At 40.3% G+C, this 20,231-nt stretch overlaps 1 protein-coding gene across 1 annotated transcript; it reads right to left on the reverse strand.

The window, feature by feature from the left end:
* Positions 1-2,732: 2,732 nt before the first annotated feature.
* On the reverse strand, positions 2,733-10,250 carry ccl25b (chemokine (C-C motif) ligand 25b). The gene is made up of 5 exons (XM_069922964.1): positions 10,166-10,250; positions 8,202-8,298; positions 6,743-6,866; positions 4,998-5,145; positions 2,733-3,388 (listed from the first exon to the last, which is right to left on the reverse strand). Exons 2-4 carry the CDS (start codon positions 8,263-8,265, stop codon positions 5,001-5,003), a joined length of 333 nt encoding a protein of 110 aa, XP_069779065.1. The 5' UTR covers positions 8,266-8,298; positions 10,166-10,250; the 3' UTR covers positions 2,733-3,388; positions 4,998-5,000.
* Between the last annotated feature and the right edge of the window lie 9,981 nt (positions 10,251-20,231).

Genomic DNA, 20,231 nt, shown 5'->3' on the forward strand with positions numbered 1-20,231 from the left:
ATGTTTAGTCCCATGCACTTCACTGCATCCCTGCTGATAACATGGCTTGATAATAATGGTTGCACTGGGCTATGAGGTTACAGATCATCATGATGTACATCCTCCCGGATGCTGGTTCACAGTCCCTCGTGAATGGCCAGATATGACCTGCAAATCCCCTCTGTCTTACATAGCACAGAAGCACACAGCGCAAGAGTGGGTGTCCTTCACGTGAAGAGTGAAACATAAAAGTCCGCAGATGCTGTGAATGTAGTAAAAGTAAACTGGAATGCTGGAGAAACTTACCCAGACTCAGTGTCCATACAAGGAAAAGATATATTACTGACGTTTTGGGCCTGAGCCCTTCTTCAAGGAAAAAGTGACCCTTGAAGGAGGGCTCAGGTCCAGAACGTCAGTTATATATCTTTACATCTTATGGATGCTGCGAGACCTGCTGAGTTCCTCCTCCAACATTCGTGTGTGTCCTTCGTGTGAAGTCGATACTTGATCTCCATTTTGTCACTTCTACTACTGCTGTCATAGACATCAGGGAAGGATCACATCAAGTGCACCCGATTTATTCCTTTTGTTTCGCTCACACTCCCCACCCCCCGCCACAGACCCAGGGCTGAGTCAGTAGTTGAACCGTCAAACTGCAGTTGACCATGGTTATTGAAGTCCCCTGCCTGGACTGCATGCATGCATGTTTCTCCTAAATGTTACTCAAAATGACGGAACATAGGTAGTCCGGAAGAAAGTGGTTTAGTCATGAGACTTCATGGAGGCTGGAGTTCATGTTGAGGACTCCAACGGAGGTTCTCTCCTGCCTGTACACCATGTCCCCTGATAGGTCTACCTTTCCATTGGGACAGGAAGTCCCAATTGGAATTGTGGCAGAAGAATCTGGTACAGTGCTCTGAGAATGCAACAGAGCGTGGATATGTTGGAACATTGGGCGGAATGGTGGCAGTTGGAATCTAATCCAGACAAGAGTGAGGTATTGAATGTTGGGAAGTCAAATTCTGGTAGGGCATATGGAGTAAATGATGACAAGGAATTTAGGAACATTATCACCCAGAGTGGCTTTGGAAGTCATGTTGATTAGACTGCACTTGGAGAAGCGCATACCGTTCTAGTCACTAGGCTACAAGAAAGATGTGGTAGCAATAGAGAGAGTGCAGAAGTAATTCAGCATTATGTTGTCTTGAATGATGGGCTGCAGTTATAAAGAGAGATTGGATGGGTTGGGTTTATTCTTACTAGAATCCAGGAAATGTGTGGGGGGGGGGGGGTAGGGTGGGTGACCTTGTATAGACTTATACAAGTATCCGGGGACAGAGAATAAGAACCATTTTCCCAGGGCTGGAGTTTTTACAACTAGAAGGCATTTGCTCAAGATGAGGGAGAGAAACTTAAAGGAGATCAGGGGGACATTTTTCACACAGAGCGCAATTGTTGTATGGAGCAAAGCACCAGAGATAGAAACAAACACCATGTTTTTGGACAGTACTTGGACGGGAAAGTAGAAAGATAAGGGCATGATGTGTGGAATTTAGGTTGCCTAGCTATAGAAACTATATTACAAAGTTGGAAAGGGCACAGAGAAGGTTTACGAAGTTGTTGCCAGAATTAAGGAAGTTGTTGTGAGAAACTGGAAAAACAAGGCATGTTTTCCTTAGAGCGCAGGAGGTTGGAAGGAGATCTTATTGAACCCTATAAAATAATGATCAGCTTAGAGAAGGTGAATAGTGATAATCTGTTTCCTGGAATAGGAGAATCTAAGACGAGATAATTATAAGGTGAAGGGGATGGGATTTAAAAGAATGTGAGTTGATGGTTATAGCAGAGATTGTATAGATTTGCTTTATTTCCTTCTTTCTATAAATTTCAGCATCAAGAAAAGGGTTAAAAAGATTTTTTTTTAATGGGGAAAATACTAGTCTGTTAAAGAAATTGTTTTCTTATAGTAGCGCAGCTGTGAGACATGAGAACCAAGGCCGTGCTGTTCATGAAACTCCTGCTGGAGGTTTTGCTTAAGTCTGCAGATTACTGGTCTTGAACAGGCCGCAGACTGGGAAGCCAGACCAATATAAAAAGGCTTGTGCCATCAGTTTATGGGCTTACTTGCAGAAAGACCCTGTTGTAGGTCAGAGCAGGTCTTCTTGTGTGACAGAGCACCCACTTTGCAAAGCTGATAAAATTGTGTTGTACTCGCATTAGTTGTCATACATTCCTTTATATTTTATTTAAGCTACCGGGGGAACCATTCTTCATTCAGAGGGTGATAATAGAGACAGGTGCGTTAGCTTCCTTTTTTAAAAAACAAACAAACACTTAGATAATGACATAGATTGGAGGGGTATGGGCCCGATGTGGGCAAGTGGAACGAAAGCAGGAGTTGATTTGGCACGGACAAGCTGGGTCTGTGCTGTCAGACTCTGACGTGATTAGTGTGGACAAACATCATGTTTAGCATGAAGGAGCCGGCATAGAGCCCATTTCTGTGCTGTACAACTCTGTCCCTCACTCTTTGATGTCGATATGGATATTCCTTAATTATTGAAACTCCCTCCTTGGAATGTCAGCATCTGAAAGTTCTATAGCCCACATCCCAGTGCTCTTAATCACTTGGTTTGAACTATCAGAATTACACATGGACCATTTTTGACATAGTTCCTTCAGGTTGATTGCATTCATTGGTACTCTAGGCTGGCTGGATCACAGATGAAATGAAGCACTGGAAACAGTTTGGATAAATTGATGGACATTTATTGAATCATTGATAGAGTGCACTTGATCAGTCCTATTTCTGCATGAAGCTATGTCAATCCATCAGAATCAATTAACTATTGTGACCACATAAACTACACCTCATGCTCGAGACAATATTTCCCTTGCTACCTGTGGACTAAGGCCCACACTGCAACCCAAGGCTGAACGACTTACCCCCATTCCCACATTCCACCTGGACAAAAGCTCATCTATCTTCCTCACACCAAAACTATTGAAATAGTAACTTAGTAAATTATAACCGATAAGCCAGTCCCTAAGATAAAAAGAGCATTGCCACAGAATGATAACATGTAGCCATGGTATCAGAATGGAACTGTCTGCAGTTTACTATAATGACAGCATTGCTGATATAATACTGAGGATCAAGGTTATGTAAATGATTCACTGGCAAAGGTGCATCTGTTGATAAGGTGTCCCAGTCCTGACATTGCCTCTCTTCCATTGTCCTCTCTGGTCAGGGGTCTCCTGGTTACATCTGACCAAGAATAAACATTCACTGCTCTCGGTATAGTTTTGTACAATGTGTTGGGACTTTATTCCCAGATGTGTTGCCAGAAAGAGAAAGCCTTGGTCAGGGTGAGATCAGTCCTCCATACTGCTCTCAGCTCGGTCACTTCTGAAATTTTAAAGACGCAATTAAATATTATCAGTGCACTCGGGGGGGGGGGCGAAAGGATCAGCACAGACATCAGCTGCATTTAATCATCAGAAACGGTTCCATGTCCTTCAGTTTAAATGATGCCCCTAACTTGGAACATGAGGTCGAGGCCAGACACCAAATCACTGAGCAGGGTGAGGATTCAGCAGCGTGGGTCGCTCCACGTCAAATTGGAATTTTACACAGCAAAGGCCTTGTTCACGCCATACTGCAGTTAAATTTCTTTCTAAAATATTTTTATTGATATTTTACTATAAGAAGTTGAACAATTTCAGCATCAATTGTTATAAAGATGCAAATTTTTTTTAGATATTATCAAATTAGACTTTTTATTTATTCTAAACTTTCAGTATTTCCATATCTTCCTGATCTGAATATCATAGACAAACATTTTGAAATACAATTTGTATTATAAAATATCAAATTTTAAAACCGTCTCTTTAATTAGGATCAAAACTGAATGGGAGAATGATCTTAATACGTCTTTTTCAGAAGAAGATTGGATTTCAGTTTTGCCCCTTATCAACGACTCCTCTCTATGCACTAGGCACAGTTTGATTCAATTTAAAGTGGTGCATAGAATACATTTGCTAAAGTTAAGCTTGCTCGAACCTACCCGAATATCAACACATTATGTGACAAATGTAAAAGATTTGAAGCTTCTTTGATACATATGTTTTGATTTTTGTCCCAATTTAGCAATTTTCAGAACATTTTTGGGATCAATCTAGAACCATGTCAGTTGATTGCAATGTTTGGGTTCTCCAGTGATGTAAGTGTCTATTGGATCTCTAACCAAAAACAGGTCTTAGCATTTTCTACACTACTGGCTAGGAGAGGAATATTGCTTAAATGCAAAGAGAACTTTCCACCCACCCATAGACAATGTTATTTCTAAGTTTAGGAAAGAAAAATCCGACCTAATGTTAGGAAGATTAAGATCTTTTTCAATAGGACTTGGGGTCTATTTATAGCCTACTTTCATAATTGAAAGGTGCGGGGATGCAGTAAATGGGCACGCTTCTTCGGATCTCTGGAGGCTGTTGTCGATTTCAAGGCTGCCTGAATACCACTTTCAACCTTGGTTGGAGAATGGGGTTAGATCTTCATAATCAACCTTTTTTCTCTTTTTCCTTTCCTTTTCTTTACTATTCACTATACGTTGAGATTGGAATACGAGTCCATATTATTATTTCTAGATGATATAAAACCAATCCAAATGTATATTACATTTAATTTATATGGTCATAATGTATGGTTATATGATAAAACTCAATGAAAAGGGGGGTCAGCACAAGGTGTTGATACGGATGCAGTAATGTAGGAGAGGTCATTTGCAGTGACCTCCTGCCTGCCAAGACAGACAGTAGTCGCATGGCGATCACTACACTCATAAAGGAAAGGTAATGTATTATGCTTGTATTTTCCCTGGGTAAGTGAGACATCAGGCCCAGACCTCACGTGTGTGTGTGTAAATGTGTAAATCAGATTTGACCAGTAATCTGTGATCTCGAGAATAACAACACAGGACAAATTTGATTTGCTTCCCAAGTACGTTGCCACTTACTTTCTACCAGTTTTTGCAGAATTTAGGATGTTTCTTGCATCTTTTCATCATTTCACTTTTCGCCTGCTTCGTTTTAGATATTTTGATGTAATTTTTGACCCAGTTCTCATTGGGGTTAACGCATATGGTCCAACGCCTCAACTTGAGACTATAGAAATGGAGAAAATAGATCACTTTCAATAGTACCAGATTGGAACGCAAGAGGCAGGGCATACAGATTCTATCAATGTTTTCAAAGAAATTTTAAATTTAGACAGACAGGATGGTAACAGGCCCCTTTGGCCCAATCACACCCAATCGACCTACAACCCCGGTACGTTTTGAACAGTGGGATGAAATCGAAGCACCAGAGGAAACGCTGACAGGGGGAGAACGTACAAGCTCCTTACAGACAGCACGGGATTTGAACCCTGGTCACTGGTGCTGTAACAGTGTTGCACTAACAGCTACAGTAACCGTGCCACCCCAACCACTATGCTAACCAAAGCTAGAGAGAGAGAGAGAGAGAGAGCACATAAAATATGCCACTTGGTCCCCACCGACAAGCGAGCCCCCATATTTACACTAATCCTGACCAAACCCATTTTATTCTCCCCACATTCTCTCCAATTATTTTCATTCCCTATTTACACTGCTTTGTAGGGAGTGGGACATTGCTCTCGCATAACTCTGCATGATGCATGGGATTATTCTCGTGTTCGTGGAGGGAGCGAACATTATTCTGCTGTAAATTGGGATTAACTCTCTGTTAATGTAGAGAGAGTGGATATAACCTGGACTCAGCAAGTTGACAATAAGCTCTATCCTTATGTAAATACGGACAGAGGAGGAGCTACTTTCCTGATAGAAGTGCACTGGTAGTGTTCATATTTATTGTCCTATTTATTAAACTACCATTAGAAAGTTTGTTTTGCGTGCAGTCCAGCTAGTCAAGGCATATATAAGCACAGCAGTTTAAAAATACAGTACTGAGTCCAGAAAAAGATCAGTTAGGATAGAGCAAAGGCAATGTTATTTTACCAGTCCCTGCATGAATCTGATAATTGGAGAAAGGAACTGTCCTTGAATCTAGTGGTGTGTGATCTCACACTCATGAATTTTCCTCCCAAAGCAAGGAGAGTGAAAAGACTGTGTCAGGGTGGAATTAATCTTTTAATAAGTTGGCTGATTTCCAAGGAACTAAGGGAGGAGTCAATGGAGGGGGGCGGAATGGATGTCTGTGCGATGGCTGAGCACATTCACAACTCTAAAGTTTTTCTAGTGTGGTTACCCTAACCCTCACTGGAGTAAGTGATTGGTTCATGGATACAATCCTGGTGCAACTTTACAGGGTGAAGGAAATGTCCTAATATGTGAACTGACAGTGTGCACCATCCTAGGTTAAGCAAGCTGACAGTAGCAATTATGGGTACGCGGGTATTAGATGGTGTAAGCGTGGAGGCAGTGGGTATGGCTATGAAGTGAGGGTGAAACATATTGTGGTGACTGAGTAACTGCATTAGTATAAGAGTGCTGGAAGTGGACAGATCCCTGATGTCCAGGTTGTGAGAACCATTCTGGTGTTACATTGAATAGAGTGGGAATTGTCCGCGGTGGGGGGGATGGTGAGTGTTCAGGAAGTGGGAATTGTCTGGGTGGGGTGAGTGTTTAAGGAGTGGGAATTGTCCCGGGGGAACCAAGTGTTCAGGAAATAGGAAACCAGTGGCAGGATACATTCTCCCAAATGTAATTAATCCTGTACTTACATCACTGCATGTAGGTTGCAACCTCCACCTGTTCTCACCTCTTGGTAACTGAGAATATTTTTCTGAACCCTCTTGGGGTTTTTTACCTTGACATATTTCAAGCAACAGTCTTCAAATGAGTTTGCTGTTTTGAGAGACAAAAACCATCAAGTGGTTTTAATGAGAGCAACAGCATTTGTCAGAATTCACCCCCTTCATTTCCATTCACAACAGTGAAATACCAGGGTGGGAGAGACAGAGTTTTCTTTAATGATTCCAGTGTCTTATAACTTTGTTCACTGCCTCAGTACTTCCTCGTGATCTGACATGCCCTTCCTCCCCTCTGTTTCTGTTCAGCTGCACTGTCTTCTCTGTGTTGTCCTGCTCCAATAGCTAACAGAGAATCTTGGAGTCAAAATTCACCTTCCTTTCTCAGAGATCTCCATCATTGGTCTTCTTCTATGCCCAGCTCCTGTCATCCACAAGATCCTCATTGAGTATCGGGCCTAATTTATTTAATTAAGGATATTAGAGTAGGATTGGCCCAGTGGCTCACAAATCTGCTCGCCGCACAGGTTAGCAGAAGTTTGTTGGTGTTGGGTTGCTACATCTAGCTCTTTGGGAGGACCGACAACCAGGAGTTGTGGATGGTGCTTGTGTGTGGATGTTGGATGTGAACAAATGCAGATAAATTTGGGCTGTGGTGTCTCCTTTAGTGAAGCAATAACCCTGGCTTCACACATTATCTGCTATTCTCAAAATGATATCACACAACTAATGAGCAGTGGTTTGGGAAAAGAATGGTTAGAACACTTACCTTAGCCCTTTGGACTCTGACCTGGTTTTCAGGGACTACCAAAAAGTGTGTCCTGGTTTTCTGGGACTGGTTTTATACCCAACCTCCAGCTGGTTTATACCAGTGTTCATACTATAGTTCACACATGGACCCAGTTCTGACCATTTACACTTGACAAGTCACAAGGTCAAGTCGCTCTGGGCTAAACAGAAACATGCCAGCAATTGGATCAAGCCAGTGGACCAGGAACTGAGCCAAGTCAGTATCAGAACCTGGCAAAACAACATCTTGAAAACAATAGCTATCATTCTCTGATTTCCAAAATCAATCTTGGAAGAAGGGGAATGGAATTTACTGATCTTCAGAATCTGAAATCCTGAACCAGTTCACCACAAGCTGGGTCTATTAAGCAGAGGGCTGGGAACACTACTTGCTGCCTCATCTGTGCAGGAATAAGCACATCATGTTGCTACAGGACAGTGATGCAAGAGGTCCTGGGGAAACATGATGGGGAAGGCATCTGATGTATGCATACATTTCACTTTGCCTCCCCAGGATCACTAAAGAGGTTATCCTGCTCTTTTACCAGACATCTAAACTGTCCTTAGATACAATATTCCATGAATCCTTGTCCAATTTTTAGCTTACTGGTTCCCATATATATTTTTTTAAAAGCAACCCTACCTTGACCAGTGCTCCAGTAGAAGCAAGTTGCCATCAGGAGCAGGGAGATGAGCAGGAATCTCATTCTGCTTCAAGTACGAGTCAAAGTCACCGGCCTCTGGATGGAGAAAGACATACCTGCAGCTTCAATGCCACACACTTGGAATTAGTTCACCAAGATCTCTCTCTAGCTCTTCTTTTGTTAAGGTGTGCACTCTAGCCTGAAGCTGGGTGCAGAGAAGGCTTGGAACTTCTTTACAGCTGATTGGTTAATGATAAACTCTTCTTTCTTATTTCTATTGTAATTTGTACTTCTTAGCATCATTAAGACCCCCAAGACCTCCCTGTGTGTTGGACGTGTCTTGTCCTTTGCTTTGTTGTGTTCCTTGTTGTCCCAGCTAGCCAAGATACGGCCTCAAAGCTCCAGTGACCAGTACTTGATCCTGACCTCTTGTCCGTGAGGGGTTTGCAAGTCTTGTCTATAACCAAGTGGCTTTCCACCAAGGGCTCTGGTTCTTCTCCCACATCCTAAAGATGTGCAGGCTGATCGGTCAGTAGAACATGATGAGAATTAGAATAAATAGCACAGCACAGGAACAGGCTTTTGTGTCTGTGCCATCCATGATGACAATTACTGGGTGAGGGGGAATAAACAATGACTAGTATAGATATTGTATAGCTGCTTGATAGTTGATGGGGATCAATGAGCCAACAGGGCTGTCTCCATGTTGTATCAGTCTATAACTGTACTGGACAAAGAGGATTTTGCTTCCTGAACACTTGGGTATATCTTATGGATTTCTGGGGTGTTGATCATGAAAATCACTGTAAAATTTTCCTATCACATACCAATTTTTTTAGATATAACCTGTTTTTGTGATTTCCTCTCATACTTTGAGTCTACTTCAAGCATACAAAACCATGAAGTTGTCATTGAAAATTGATTTTCTGCATTCACACTTCCCTATTGATCTTGGTGCCATCAGTGATGAACACGGCAAAAGGTTTCACCAGGACATTGCGACCATGGAAAAATGATATCAGAGCAACTGGAATCATCCATCAATGCTGGCCGACTATTGTTGGACACTGACACGAGAGGCATCAGATGCTGAGTACAAATGAAAATCAGCGGCAAAATTTTTTTAGGTCAGTTGAACTAGCGCAATGTGATTTGCTAAATTCAATCAAAGTTAATTTAATGTTTCCCCAACTTTATACATGATGCAGCAAATCTGAAATTATCTTTGCTTGAAGTTGTCTATCATAATCCCCCAATTTTTTGTCAGGAAGAAAACCTTTGGGGGGGGGGGGGAAATTTTTGTACAGTGCTAGGAATGATTCAGCATGAACACAATTGCTAATCATAATGTACAGGCAGAGACCACAGGGGGTCAGGAACAGGGACCTGATCGCAATTTCCTCAGCTGATAAAACATTGAAGTCGAGTGTTCAAAGGTGACTAGGTGCAGCCACGTATTGAGTGAAGATCAGTGCCTGTTCCGCTGTGAGAACTTTGTTTTCCCTATTGGCAGAGCAGCAGTGATCTGAATTTGAAGTTATTTGAGGAATGTGAACATAGAGTTACAGTATCACAGAGAGCGTAACATGTCGCACTCACAGTGTGCAGCTGGAGTCATATTTACTGTCACACTTACAGGTAATAGTGTCAAAATCAGAGAGAAAGTGTGTTTTGCTCCCAGAGGTGACGAGGCACCACCTTCAGAAGGAACAGACTATGTTACACTCAGAATGGACAGCAACACACTCTCATGAGTCAGGTCATGTCACACTCACAGAATACAGATAGCAGATCAGAACGTTACAGTTATGAGATGCAGACATTGAGTTCACAGAGTTGTCAGATTTTTACAAAATGAAACAAAGATCAATTGAACAATGTCTTATTAAATCACTGCATGTTACTATTTTCTATACATTTTCCATTCCTTCAGCAGCAGGAGTACATAAAATGTTTCACTTACATCAGGGAGCGACTCTTTTTTTTCTCTCCTTCCAACTCGGTGAGAACTCACTGGTGAAATTCCCCCTTTATAGGTCTCAGTTGCTCCACCCCTACAATGCTGAGAGTCTGCTGACATAATGCATTTTTTTGTATATATATGTCTGGATGTTATATATTTTTACCAAGCATGGTATTCCCAAACAAAGCCCTGATGGCCAAGCAAGGCACAGTCCATTAACTGTGTATGCTGAGGTATGAAGAACAGGTATACATGACAGGTAACTAGATACAGATGCTATTGCAATCCTTAAACAGGCGCCTGATATAAGTTCTCACTTACTCTTAAATCTTGTCACTGGAATTTGAAACTTAACCTTAGTCCAAACCCTTTTCCCACTCCAGATCTGTCTCAGGCCATTGACTTGGTCAATGCGACACTGCATCTTTAGTTAGTGTGATTGATAAAGGGTCGACACCACTGTTTGGTTAGAGTCTTCCTAATACCATTTTTTAAAATTATTTAAAAATTGTGATGTTGCAAAGTGCTGTTTAAAAAGCAGTCTGGATGGACTTCCTTGAATGACACCACTCTTGACTTGTGTAACTGCAATCCCTCTCCATTTTTGTTTCCCTGTTACATCCATGTATCCCTCCCCATCTGTATACGTCTTTCTGCCTCTTTCTTTTCTCAATATGTATTTCTCTTCCTTTATCCCGTACTCTGCATCTCACTTTCCTTGTTTCTCCCTCATTCATCCTGTCTGTGCTCTTTCATTGCTCTGGGATTTGCTGCCACCTGAGCTCTCAGCAACTGTTCCCTGGGCTCAACACTGACACTTGGAGCAAATGTAGCTGTTTCAGGTCTGGAGTCATACACTGGGAAAGGCATGCAATGGAGGTTCAGGAGGCCCACAGCTTTAGGGGAGATGGAGGAGATGCAAAGGACTTTCAGGAGGAGGTGAATATAAGACTCTACAATCTTGGATTTTTTTTAAAGCAATCGTCATAAAATATGGTTGTTGATGCCTTCAGTTATCCTCAGTTAGAGAATGGCTTGTACATGTTTCCACATGGAATGGCTTAGCTAAATGCCGGCAGAGGTATTTAATGAGGATTTAAATTAAGTACGTGAGAGAAATATATGGATTTTATGGTGAGGTGAATCAGGGTGGGAAGATTTCAGAGGGGTGGGGGGTGGTGAGCACAAATGCTGACAAAGGCCATTTGGACCAAATATCTTGTTCCTGTTCTGAAATGAAATTTAATGTGGTGCTAGATGAAAGTCAAAATGTTTTTTTCCACCAGTCTACTGGCCTCAAACTCTACCCCTTTCCATCCTTCCTGAACCTGGATTCCAGAGCTTATCCCACATTCACAATTAACAGTGGAAAACCAACTTTCAGAGAAAGGATCCATTGCTCTAACTAAAAACATCATCATTCAGAAAACTCTCCTTTGAAGATCCCATTGGAAGAGGAAAAAAATACCTGCAGTCATGCAGTGTCTTAAATAACCTCTGGATAGCCTAAACATTTACAACCAGAGATGTATTTCTGAAACATTTTTAATTGAATGGCTAAGAGAAATCTCTCACAGACAGCTTTGCAATAATGACCAGCTAGTTTTTTTATTTTGTAATGCTGAGTAATGGATAAATGTTGGTTGGATATCAGCGATAATATGGCTTCTGTTCTTAATAATCTTGATGCGGGTTACCATTTTAGCACACCCTTGGTACTGCATTAATAACCTGAGTAGTGGAGCGGTGTGACAACTTCCATTGGAATACAGATGGCTAAGACATGGTCATGGGGGTTGTTCAGAATATTGATGGTAAGCTGATGACAAAGGATTAAGGGGAAAAAAGAGAAGAAATATGTGAAGCAGAAGAAGTTATGAAACAGTGGCAGGAGGGTGCAATTTGCTTTGATTTTTAACTGAAAGTGCGAATGTATAAACACTGGCAGAAACTTTGAATGTTTCTGAAATCTGTAGTGACACCAGAGAATCAATTGCACTATGACTTGATTAGAGATCGCATTCTGATGTAAAATTTCTATTACACTAGGCTCCTCTATTTCAATTAGTGAACCAGAGCTAAAGAGGTCAACGTCTTATCAATTACTCCCTGTCATAGTTAAACCATTTCATTTTGTGTTCCAGCACCTAAAACATAGAAGCTGTTCTGGTTCACTCTTTGTGACCCTTTGAAAAGGTGAGCCGATTTTCAGTGAAGCTTCTAAAACAAATATAAGGAAGGACACAACCTGAAGCCCATTAATTGATGACCTTAGTTTTACTTACTACTTCCTAAATAGGGAACTAAATGTCTTGCATAGTCAGGAACACTATTCCAGAATGAACTTGTTATTTGGACTACACATTATTCATTAGGACTCCAGGAACAGGAGTAGATTATTCATCTCTTTGAGACATTCATTCCATGAGATCATGGTTGCACTCATCCCAACTGGGTCTATCCATTGCAGTTTCATTCCATTAAAGTCCTTAACTAATAAAACTATATCAATCTCTGGTTCAAAACTATTAACCATATAACCACACAGCACAGAACAGGCCAGTTCGGCCCTACTAGTCCATGCCATAACAAATCCCCACCCTCCTAGTCCCACTGAGCAGCACCCGGTCCATACCCCTCCAGTCCTCTCCTCTCCATGTAACTATCCAGTCTTTCCTTAAATGTAACCAATGATCCCGCCTCAACCACGTCTGCCGGAAGCTCATTCCACATCCCGACCACCCTTTGCATAAAGAAATTTCCCCTCATGTTCCCCTTATAATTTTCCCCCTTCAAAAACCATGCCCTCTAGTCTGAAACTCCCCCACTCTTAATTGAAAAAGCCTATCCACATTTACTCTGTCTGTACAGTTTCCCATGAGCAGAGGTTTATCAAGCATATTTCAGATTAGCAAATTCTTTCTCCTACTAGTTTATAACAGTGTCTCTGAAACATTAGTTCCCATCTTCAATTTATTCACCATTCCGAGTTATCAACAAACTCGTGTGTATGTGCGTGGGCTTAACAACTAATAAACGAGAATAGTAAACACTCGAGCACAGTCTCTAGTGGGACTTCAATACCCACAGCTACCATTTTCTATGCTCTTGTCCACTTCCATCTTATCAACTTAGCAGATCAATAATTTGTCTCAAGCTTGAATTTTAGTTAATAGTCTCTTGTGTGCATATTACTGAGTGCCTTCTAGCCTCTGGATTCTCTTCTACCAATTGTCCTTGGTAAAGCTTCTGAAACCCACAGCATCAATTTTGCATCTAATTCACCTAGAAAGTAAAAGAAGCTACAGATGTTGGAAATCTAAAATAAAGACCGAAAATCTGGAAACACTCATCAGGTCAGACAGCACCTGTGGAAAGGAAGAAAGACGCATGATGTTGGCCCAACGCCTTTGAATCAGGCCTAAACTCTGACCCAACCCACTGATTCCATCACCCTCTTTGACAGCCATCGAAGAACAAAGAACTCTGTGAGCATCCCAGCCCAAATCCTCAGTATCACTATGGAAGTTTATTTTTTGGGCTTCCTCATATTACCTTCTGAAAAATGAAGATGATCCAAAGTTCTACTGCCCTTTAAAGCTCCCGTTTAGCAATCTCCCTTAGTGCTTGTGGACTCGTATTAGTTTCCAGTTAAGCAATGGTTCCATAATAAAACTCACATTCTTTTTTTTTCAGTCCCTCCATTATCTTTGTTCTTTTCTGCCTTTACATTCTCATCCAGACCAAGAACCTTCCAAGATACCTGGACTCATCCTATGCTGTCATCTTGAGAATTGCTGAATTTAATTGGCTCACTGCAGATAGCTACACCTTCAGCTGTCAAGAGTGCAAGTTTAGGAAACCTCTCCCTTGAGGTTCCATTGTTGTCAATACCTCTTATCCTAATTTCTCTTCATGTGACTTTGTGTCACCAATGAAGGATAGAACACCCGAGACACAGCTGGAAATATTTTACAACATTATTGTTCTACTAAAACGTGTTGCAATTGTTGAAGAGTCAAAACATTAGAACTTATCAACTTTATTCTATGCTTACTATATACTAACCCTACTGAACTTTTCTAAAGAAAGTCCTGTATTTTACTCGTGTGATCGTCGAATTTTTTGGACCACTTATTTGGGCCAAGAAAAGGAGTGGAGGGGGGTGGGGGGTTGACTTTTACACAGGTCAAACTTTTGTCCTTGGTAAGTACCTGCGTCGTTCATGGTGCCGGCCGGGAGCTCGGATATCCGGGACCAGGTGGGTCAGCCCACAGGCAGGGTGTCAGGGGCTCAGATGGGCGGGTGGCTGAGGCGTTGCAAGCTCGGATGGGTGGACAGTTGGAGCGTCGGGAGCTCGGATGGGTGGGCGGTCGGGGCTAAAAATAGGGACAGTTGTATAATCTCTAATGTGGCATAAGTTCTACTGCAGTAAGTTTCCATGAATAATAGTTACTTTAGCTGTTGTTTGTGGGGTAGATTTTAGCAAAGATACATAGGATATTATTAGACCCTCATTTTAATGTAGTTTCCATTCCTTTGACTTATTTACTGCAACATCTGCAGGGCACAAGCTGCCAGCATGAATTAAATAACTCTTACAAACTTAGACAGCTGCCAGACCAATCCACTAGTGTTACATTCTTGCTCAACAATTCTCAACATCTAAACCACAATGTTTTAACCACAAAGCACTGAACTGAGGATTGATTACTTTTAATATCCCCTCCCCACTCTCATTCCTTATTCTCATATATACCATCGTGCTTTTCACTACTATTCAATGAGGCCTTCCATGATCCGTTCCACCCAGGAAACTGCTGCCATCTTTCCTGACAGCAATAGTTGCTGAAAGTACTTGAAATAAAAAAGATTTCGTGGACAGAGTCTTCACTTGGGCTTTTCAGCAGAATTAGCAGGGTGGCTGAGATTTAGATTCATGTTCGTGCGACACACGCCCTGCAACAGAACATCCTGCTCGTGGGCATTTCCTCATGCTCACTTATTTGCAGGGAGCAAGTTCTGACAGCGCCCACAGCCTTTTGATGGATCAACTTCATGTTCATGCGACACACGCCCTGCAACAGAACATCCTGCTCGTGGGCATTTCCTCATGCTCACTTATTTGCAGGGAGCAAGTTCTGACAGCGCCCACAGCCTTTTGATGGATCAACTTTCCAAGACAATTCTGGAATTTTCAGAAATTTTTTTGGGATTATTCAAATGCTAAATTCACTTTCGCTGAGTCATACCAGGAATTTTCCAGTTGATTTATTGAAGCATTTCCAGTCCAATTGCCCTGATTCTCAGAATTTTGCCCTGATTCTCAGAATTTCGCCCAGAGAGGAGCTCTTCTAATGTAATTCTAATTACACTTGGGTCCTAAGATGTCCCATGGCTATCTCCTAAAATTAAATATGTTCACCATTGGAAAAAGAGTGGAGGCAGTAGAATTAGATAATGCCATGGAAACTTGAGATACACCGCTTTAACAGGCCCTTCCAGCCCACGCTGCCCAAATACACCCAATTAACATACCAATCTTGTAGATCTTTGGAACATGGGAAGAAACCCATATACCACGAAGACACAGGGAGAACGTACAAACTCCTTACAGTCAGTGCTGGATTCAACCCCAGGTTACTGGCGCTGTATTAGCATTGTGTAACCTTGCTGGCCACATTTGATATTGAGTGGATTGGGTGTTTGCACGCTCAGTATATTCAATATTAGTACAGAAGTTGACAAGGTACAACTGTTCATGTTGGAAGAAAGGAAATAAGAGGATGATTGTGTTTACATGTTGCATCAAAAGTGAGGCCACTTTGCTTAATTTATTTATTTCATTAGGAGGTATTGAAAGTCAAGAACAAACTGAAAAAATAGTTTTTACTGATTTAAAGGGCGAGAAACAAAACAACATGGGTACAATAGCAAACGCACCTCATAAACATACACTACAGAATATAAGTGAGTCATGAACTAATAATGAGTTGAGATGCATCCTGACTCCTCATTACAAGGTGTATTTAAACAAGAATCGTGCATTTTTCAAAGACTAAACAATAATGGTGTAAATTTTTAATGGAGTGCCCAGCTGCAAAACTCCCAGGAAGTCTTAATCTTATTCGATAATTAGCTGAACTTTTGTGAGATTTTTATCAATATTTTCTGGAAGGTTTTTTTTGTCCACGTGCTTGTGATGAAGGTAACGTTACTTCATATTTCTAAAGCATTTGGCAAGTGCTATAAATCACTCCATTGCCATTTAAGTTAAGGAATGTGGTAAAGAGAACTAGGTAAACACAAAAGCTGCAGATGCTGGTGTCTTAAGCAAATGAATTGCTGGAGAAACTCAGCAGGTCAGACAGCATTCATGGGTAGAAATGGTCAGTCTTAATATTTATCATATATTAGACTTGATAAGGGGTTCACAACCAAAATGCCGACTGACCATTTGCATCCATTTCCATTTTAAGAAGTTCTAAATAGCATGAAATTTATGAGCGCCTGTTGCAAATCAGCGCTTGCGGAAATCACCTCTTTCAGGTGTTGAATGTTCCTCTTTATAATCACCTTTTTTCAAAACTTTGACATAAAGGATTGGGCCAGCACTCTTCCAGCTACCGGTGAATGCATTGACGGGAGGAGGTGACAAGGTCTTTTGGGGAGGAATGATGAAGAGGCTTCTGAAGAGCCGTGCTTTATCAGCGGCACAATTATCGTAGCAGTTAGTGTAATGCTTTTACAGCACCGGCACCCCGGGTTCAAATCTGGCACTGTCTGTACTTTATCCTCGTGTCTCCGTGGGTTTCTTCCAATCATTCAAAATGTTCTGGGGTCATAGGATAATTGAAGTATATTGGTAGCAATGGTTTGTGGGCCGGAAGGGCCCGTTTCAGTGCTGTATCTCTAAATTTAAAACATTAAATTAAGATACATTTATCAGATTTCTTTGTCACCTGTTCGTGAGAGATAGCTCCCAAGATTAGTCTCTCCCTCTGTTTTTCTGCCACCTACTAATGAACTGAACTGCTCACTTTCTTCCATCTTTCTGGTCATTCTTTTAAAATTCACATTTATTACTTTTTATATATATTTTTTTTAAAAAAGACTTTCTCACCAATATAACCACAGCTTCTACAGTTACACTGAGTGATTCCTCATTTGGACATCCACTTTCATGCTGGGTGAATCTGGGAGGAATGGACATAGATTGGGGAACTTTGGATTATGAAAGGTGACAAGAAAGGCACTGGAATTGGGTTTCACCAGAGCCAACTGCTGGAGGAACGAGCTGCACCTGGGGTGGGAAAGAGGCGGGGTGGGGGGAGGGGTGGAATTGCCAATGTTTTGGATCAAGATTCTACATCAGGACTGAGAGAGGAGATGGAAGTTATAAAGAAGACACAGAGACGGTGAGACAGGGTGTTAAAGGTCAGGTGGTGCAGATTCAGATTTCAGATCTATTGTCAGAGTACATACATGACATCACGTACAACCCTGAGATTCCTTTTCCTGCGGGTCAGGCAGATTGACCATTTAATGGAAGTTCCAAAAAATGTACACAGCGTATACATGTAAAATAAAGAACTGTAAACAGATAATGAATGTAAACAAACTGTGCAATAAGGAGAGAATGTTTTTAAAAATCAATAAACCTCACAAGTAAGAGCCCTTAAATGAGTCCCTGATTGAGTTTGTTGTTGTATTTTTTTAAATTTTTTATTTTTCACACTATAAACCACATTGATCACAATACATACATTTTCCCTCTTGAACATATACAGTGTCGTTTTCTCCCCCCTCCCTCCTCCCCTCCCTCCCTCCCTACCTCCCCTCCCATTCGTTTAAAGTTCAGAAAATAGGATACATTAAACCAGTCAAACAATGTTGTCACTCAATAAAAACAAACAAAAAATTCCACTGAGTCAGTTCTTTTCATTCTCTTCTCCTTCTGTCATTTTAGGTGGTAGATGTCCCCGGTAGGTTTTCTCTATTATGTTTCATGTATGGCTCCCATATTTATTCAAATATTGTAATATTATTTCTTAAATTATATATTATTTTTTCTAATTGAATACATTTATTCATTTCTATATACCATTGTTGTATTCTCAAGTTATCTTCTAATTTCCAGGCTGACATAATACATTTTTTTGCTACAGCTAGGCCTATCCTAACAAATCTTTTTTGTGCACCATCCAAATCAAGTCCAAATTCTTTGTTTTTTATGTTACTTAGTAGGAAGATCTCTGGGTTTTTTGGTATATTACTTTTTGTGATTTTATTTAATATCTGGTTTAGATCTTCCCAAAATTTTTCCACTTTCTCACATGTCCATATTGCATGAATTGTTGTTCCCATTTCCTTTTTGCAGTGAAAACATCTGTCAGATACTGTTGGGTCCCATTTATTTAACATTTTTTTTTTAAATTTTTTATTTTTCACACCATAAATCACATTAGCCATGATATACACTGTTTCTTTTTCACACATATACAGTGACTTTTTCTCCACCCCCCCCTTTCCTCCCAAACCACCCCCCCACCCCCCCCCCCCTCATCCATTTTAGGTATACAATCTAGGTTGCATTAAGCCAGTCAGACAATGTTGTCATTCAACAAAATTACACCATCATTTATTTAACTTTTGAGGTGTAATATATAGCCTGTGTATCCAGTTATATTGTATCATACGTAACCTTGTATTTATTGTATTTCTCATAGTTCCTGAGCATAACTTCTCCCATGTTTCCTTCTTTATCTTTATGTTTAGATCTTGTTCCCATTTTTGTTTAGTTTTACCATTTGTTTCCTCATTCTCCTTTTCTTGTAGTTTAATATACATGTTTGTTACAAATTTTTTGATTATCATTGTGTCTGTAATCACATATTCAAAATTACTTCCCTCTGGTAACTTCAGACTGCTTCCCAATTTGTCCTTCAAGTAGGATTTCAGTTGGTAGTATGCCAACACTGTATCGTGAGTTATATTATATTTGTCCTTCATTTGTTCAAAGGATAATAATTTATTTCCCGAAAAGCAATTTTCTATTCTTTTGATCCCTTTTTTCTCCCATTCTCTAAAGGAAAGGTTATCTATTGTAAAAGGGATTAGCTGACTTTGCGTCATTATTAGTTTTGGTAGTTGGTAATTTGTTTTATTCCTTTCTACATGAATCTTCTTCCAAATATTGAGCAGATGATGTAATACTGGAGAATTCCTACGTTGTACCAATTTTTCATCCCATTTATATCATATATGTTCAGGTATCTTCTCCCCTATTTTATCTAGTTCTAATCTAGTCCAATCTCGCTTTTCCCTTGTTTGATAAAAATCTGATAGGTATCTTAATTGTGCGGCTCTATAATAATTTTTAAAGTTTGGCAGTTGTAAGCCTCCTTGTTTATACCATTTTGCATGAATCTGGTAAGCTTTGTGTTTTATCAATCTGGTTGATTACTTCCAGGAGGGGAGGAATTAATAAATCTTTAAATGTTTTATAGAATTCTATTGGGAATCCATCCTCTCCTGGTGTTTTATTATTCGGTAGTTTTTTTATTATCTCTTGTATTTCTACTATTTCAAATGGTTCTGTTAATTTATTTTGTTCCTCTGTTTGTAATTTCGGTAGTTCAATTTTAGTTAAAAATTCATCTATTTTGTCTTCTTTCCCTTCGTTTTCAGTTTGGTATAATTGTTCGTAGAATTCTCTGAAGTTTTCATTAATCTCCATTGGATTATATGTGATTTGCTTGTCTTTTTTCCTTGATGCCAATACCATTCTCTTAGTTTGTTCTGTCTTAAGCTGCCACGCTAGAATTTTGTGCGTTTTTTTTCTCCTAGTTCATAATATTTCTGTTTTGTCTTCATTATGTTCTTCTCCACCTTATATGTTTGTAGTGTTTCATATTTTATTTTTTTATCTGCCAATTCTCTTCTTTTAGTTGTGTCTTCCTTCATTGCTAATTCTTTTTCTATGTTTACTATTTCCCTTTCCAACTGCTCTGTTTCCTGATTATAGTCCTTCTTCATCTTGGTTACATAACTTATTATTTGCCCT

The sequence above is a fragment of the Narcine bancroftii genome, chromosome 3, assembly GCF_036971445.1.
Source record: "Narcine bancroftii isolate sNarBan1 chromosome 3, sNarBan1.hap1, whole genome shotgun sequence".
Lineage (NCBI taxonomy): Eukaryota > Metazoa > Chordata > Chondrichthyes > Torpediniformes > Narcinidae > Narcine > Narcine bancroftii.

What these genes read in the sequence shown, in the direction of transcription:
- ccl25b (XM_069922964.1), bottom strand. Translation starts at nt 8,265, where the DNA reads ATGAGATTCCTGCTCATCTCCCTGCTCCTGATGGCAACTTGCTTCTAC. An exon ending in CTACTGGAGCACTGGTCAAG is followed by an intron (nt 6,867 to 8,201) that starts GTAGGGTTGCTT and finishes CTCTCAAAACAG; the next exon opens with CAAACTCATTTGAAGACTGT. An exon ending in TGCAACCTACATGCAGTGAT is followed by an intron (nt 5,146 to 6,742) that starts GTAAGTACAGGA and finishes CCATTTCTATAG; the next exon opens with TCTCAAGTTGAGGCGTTGGA.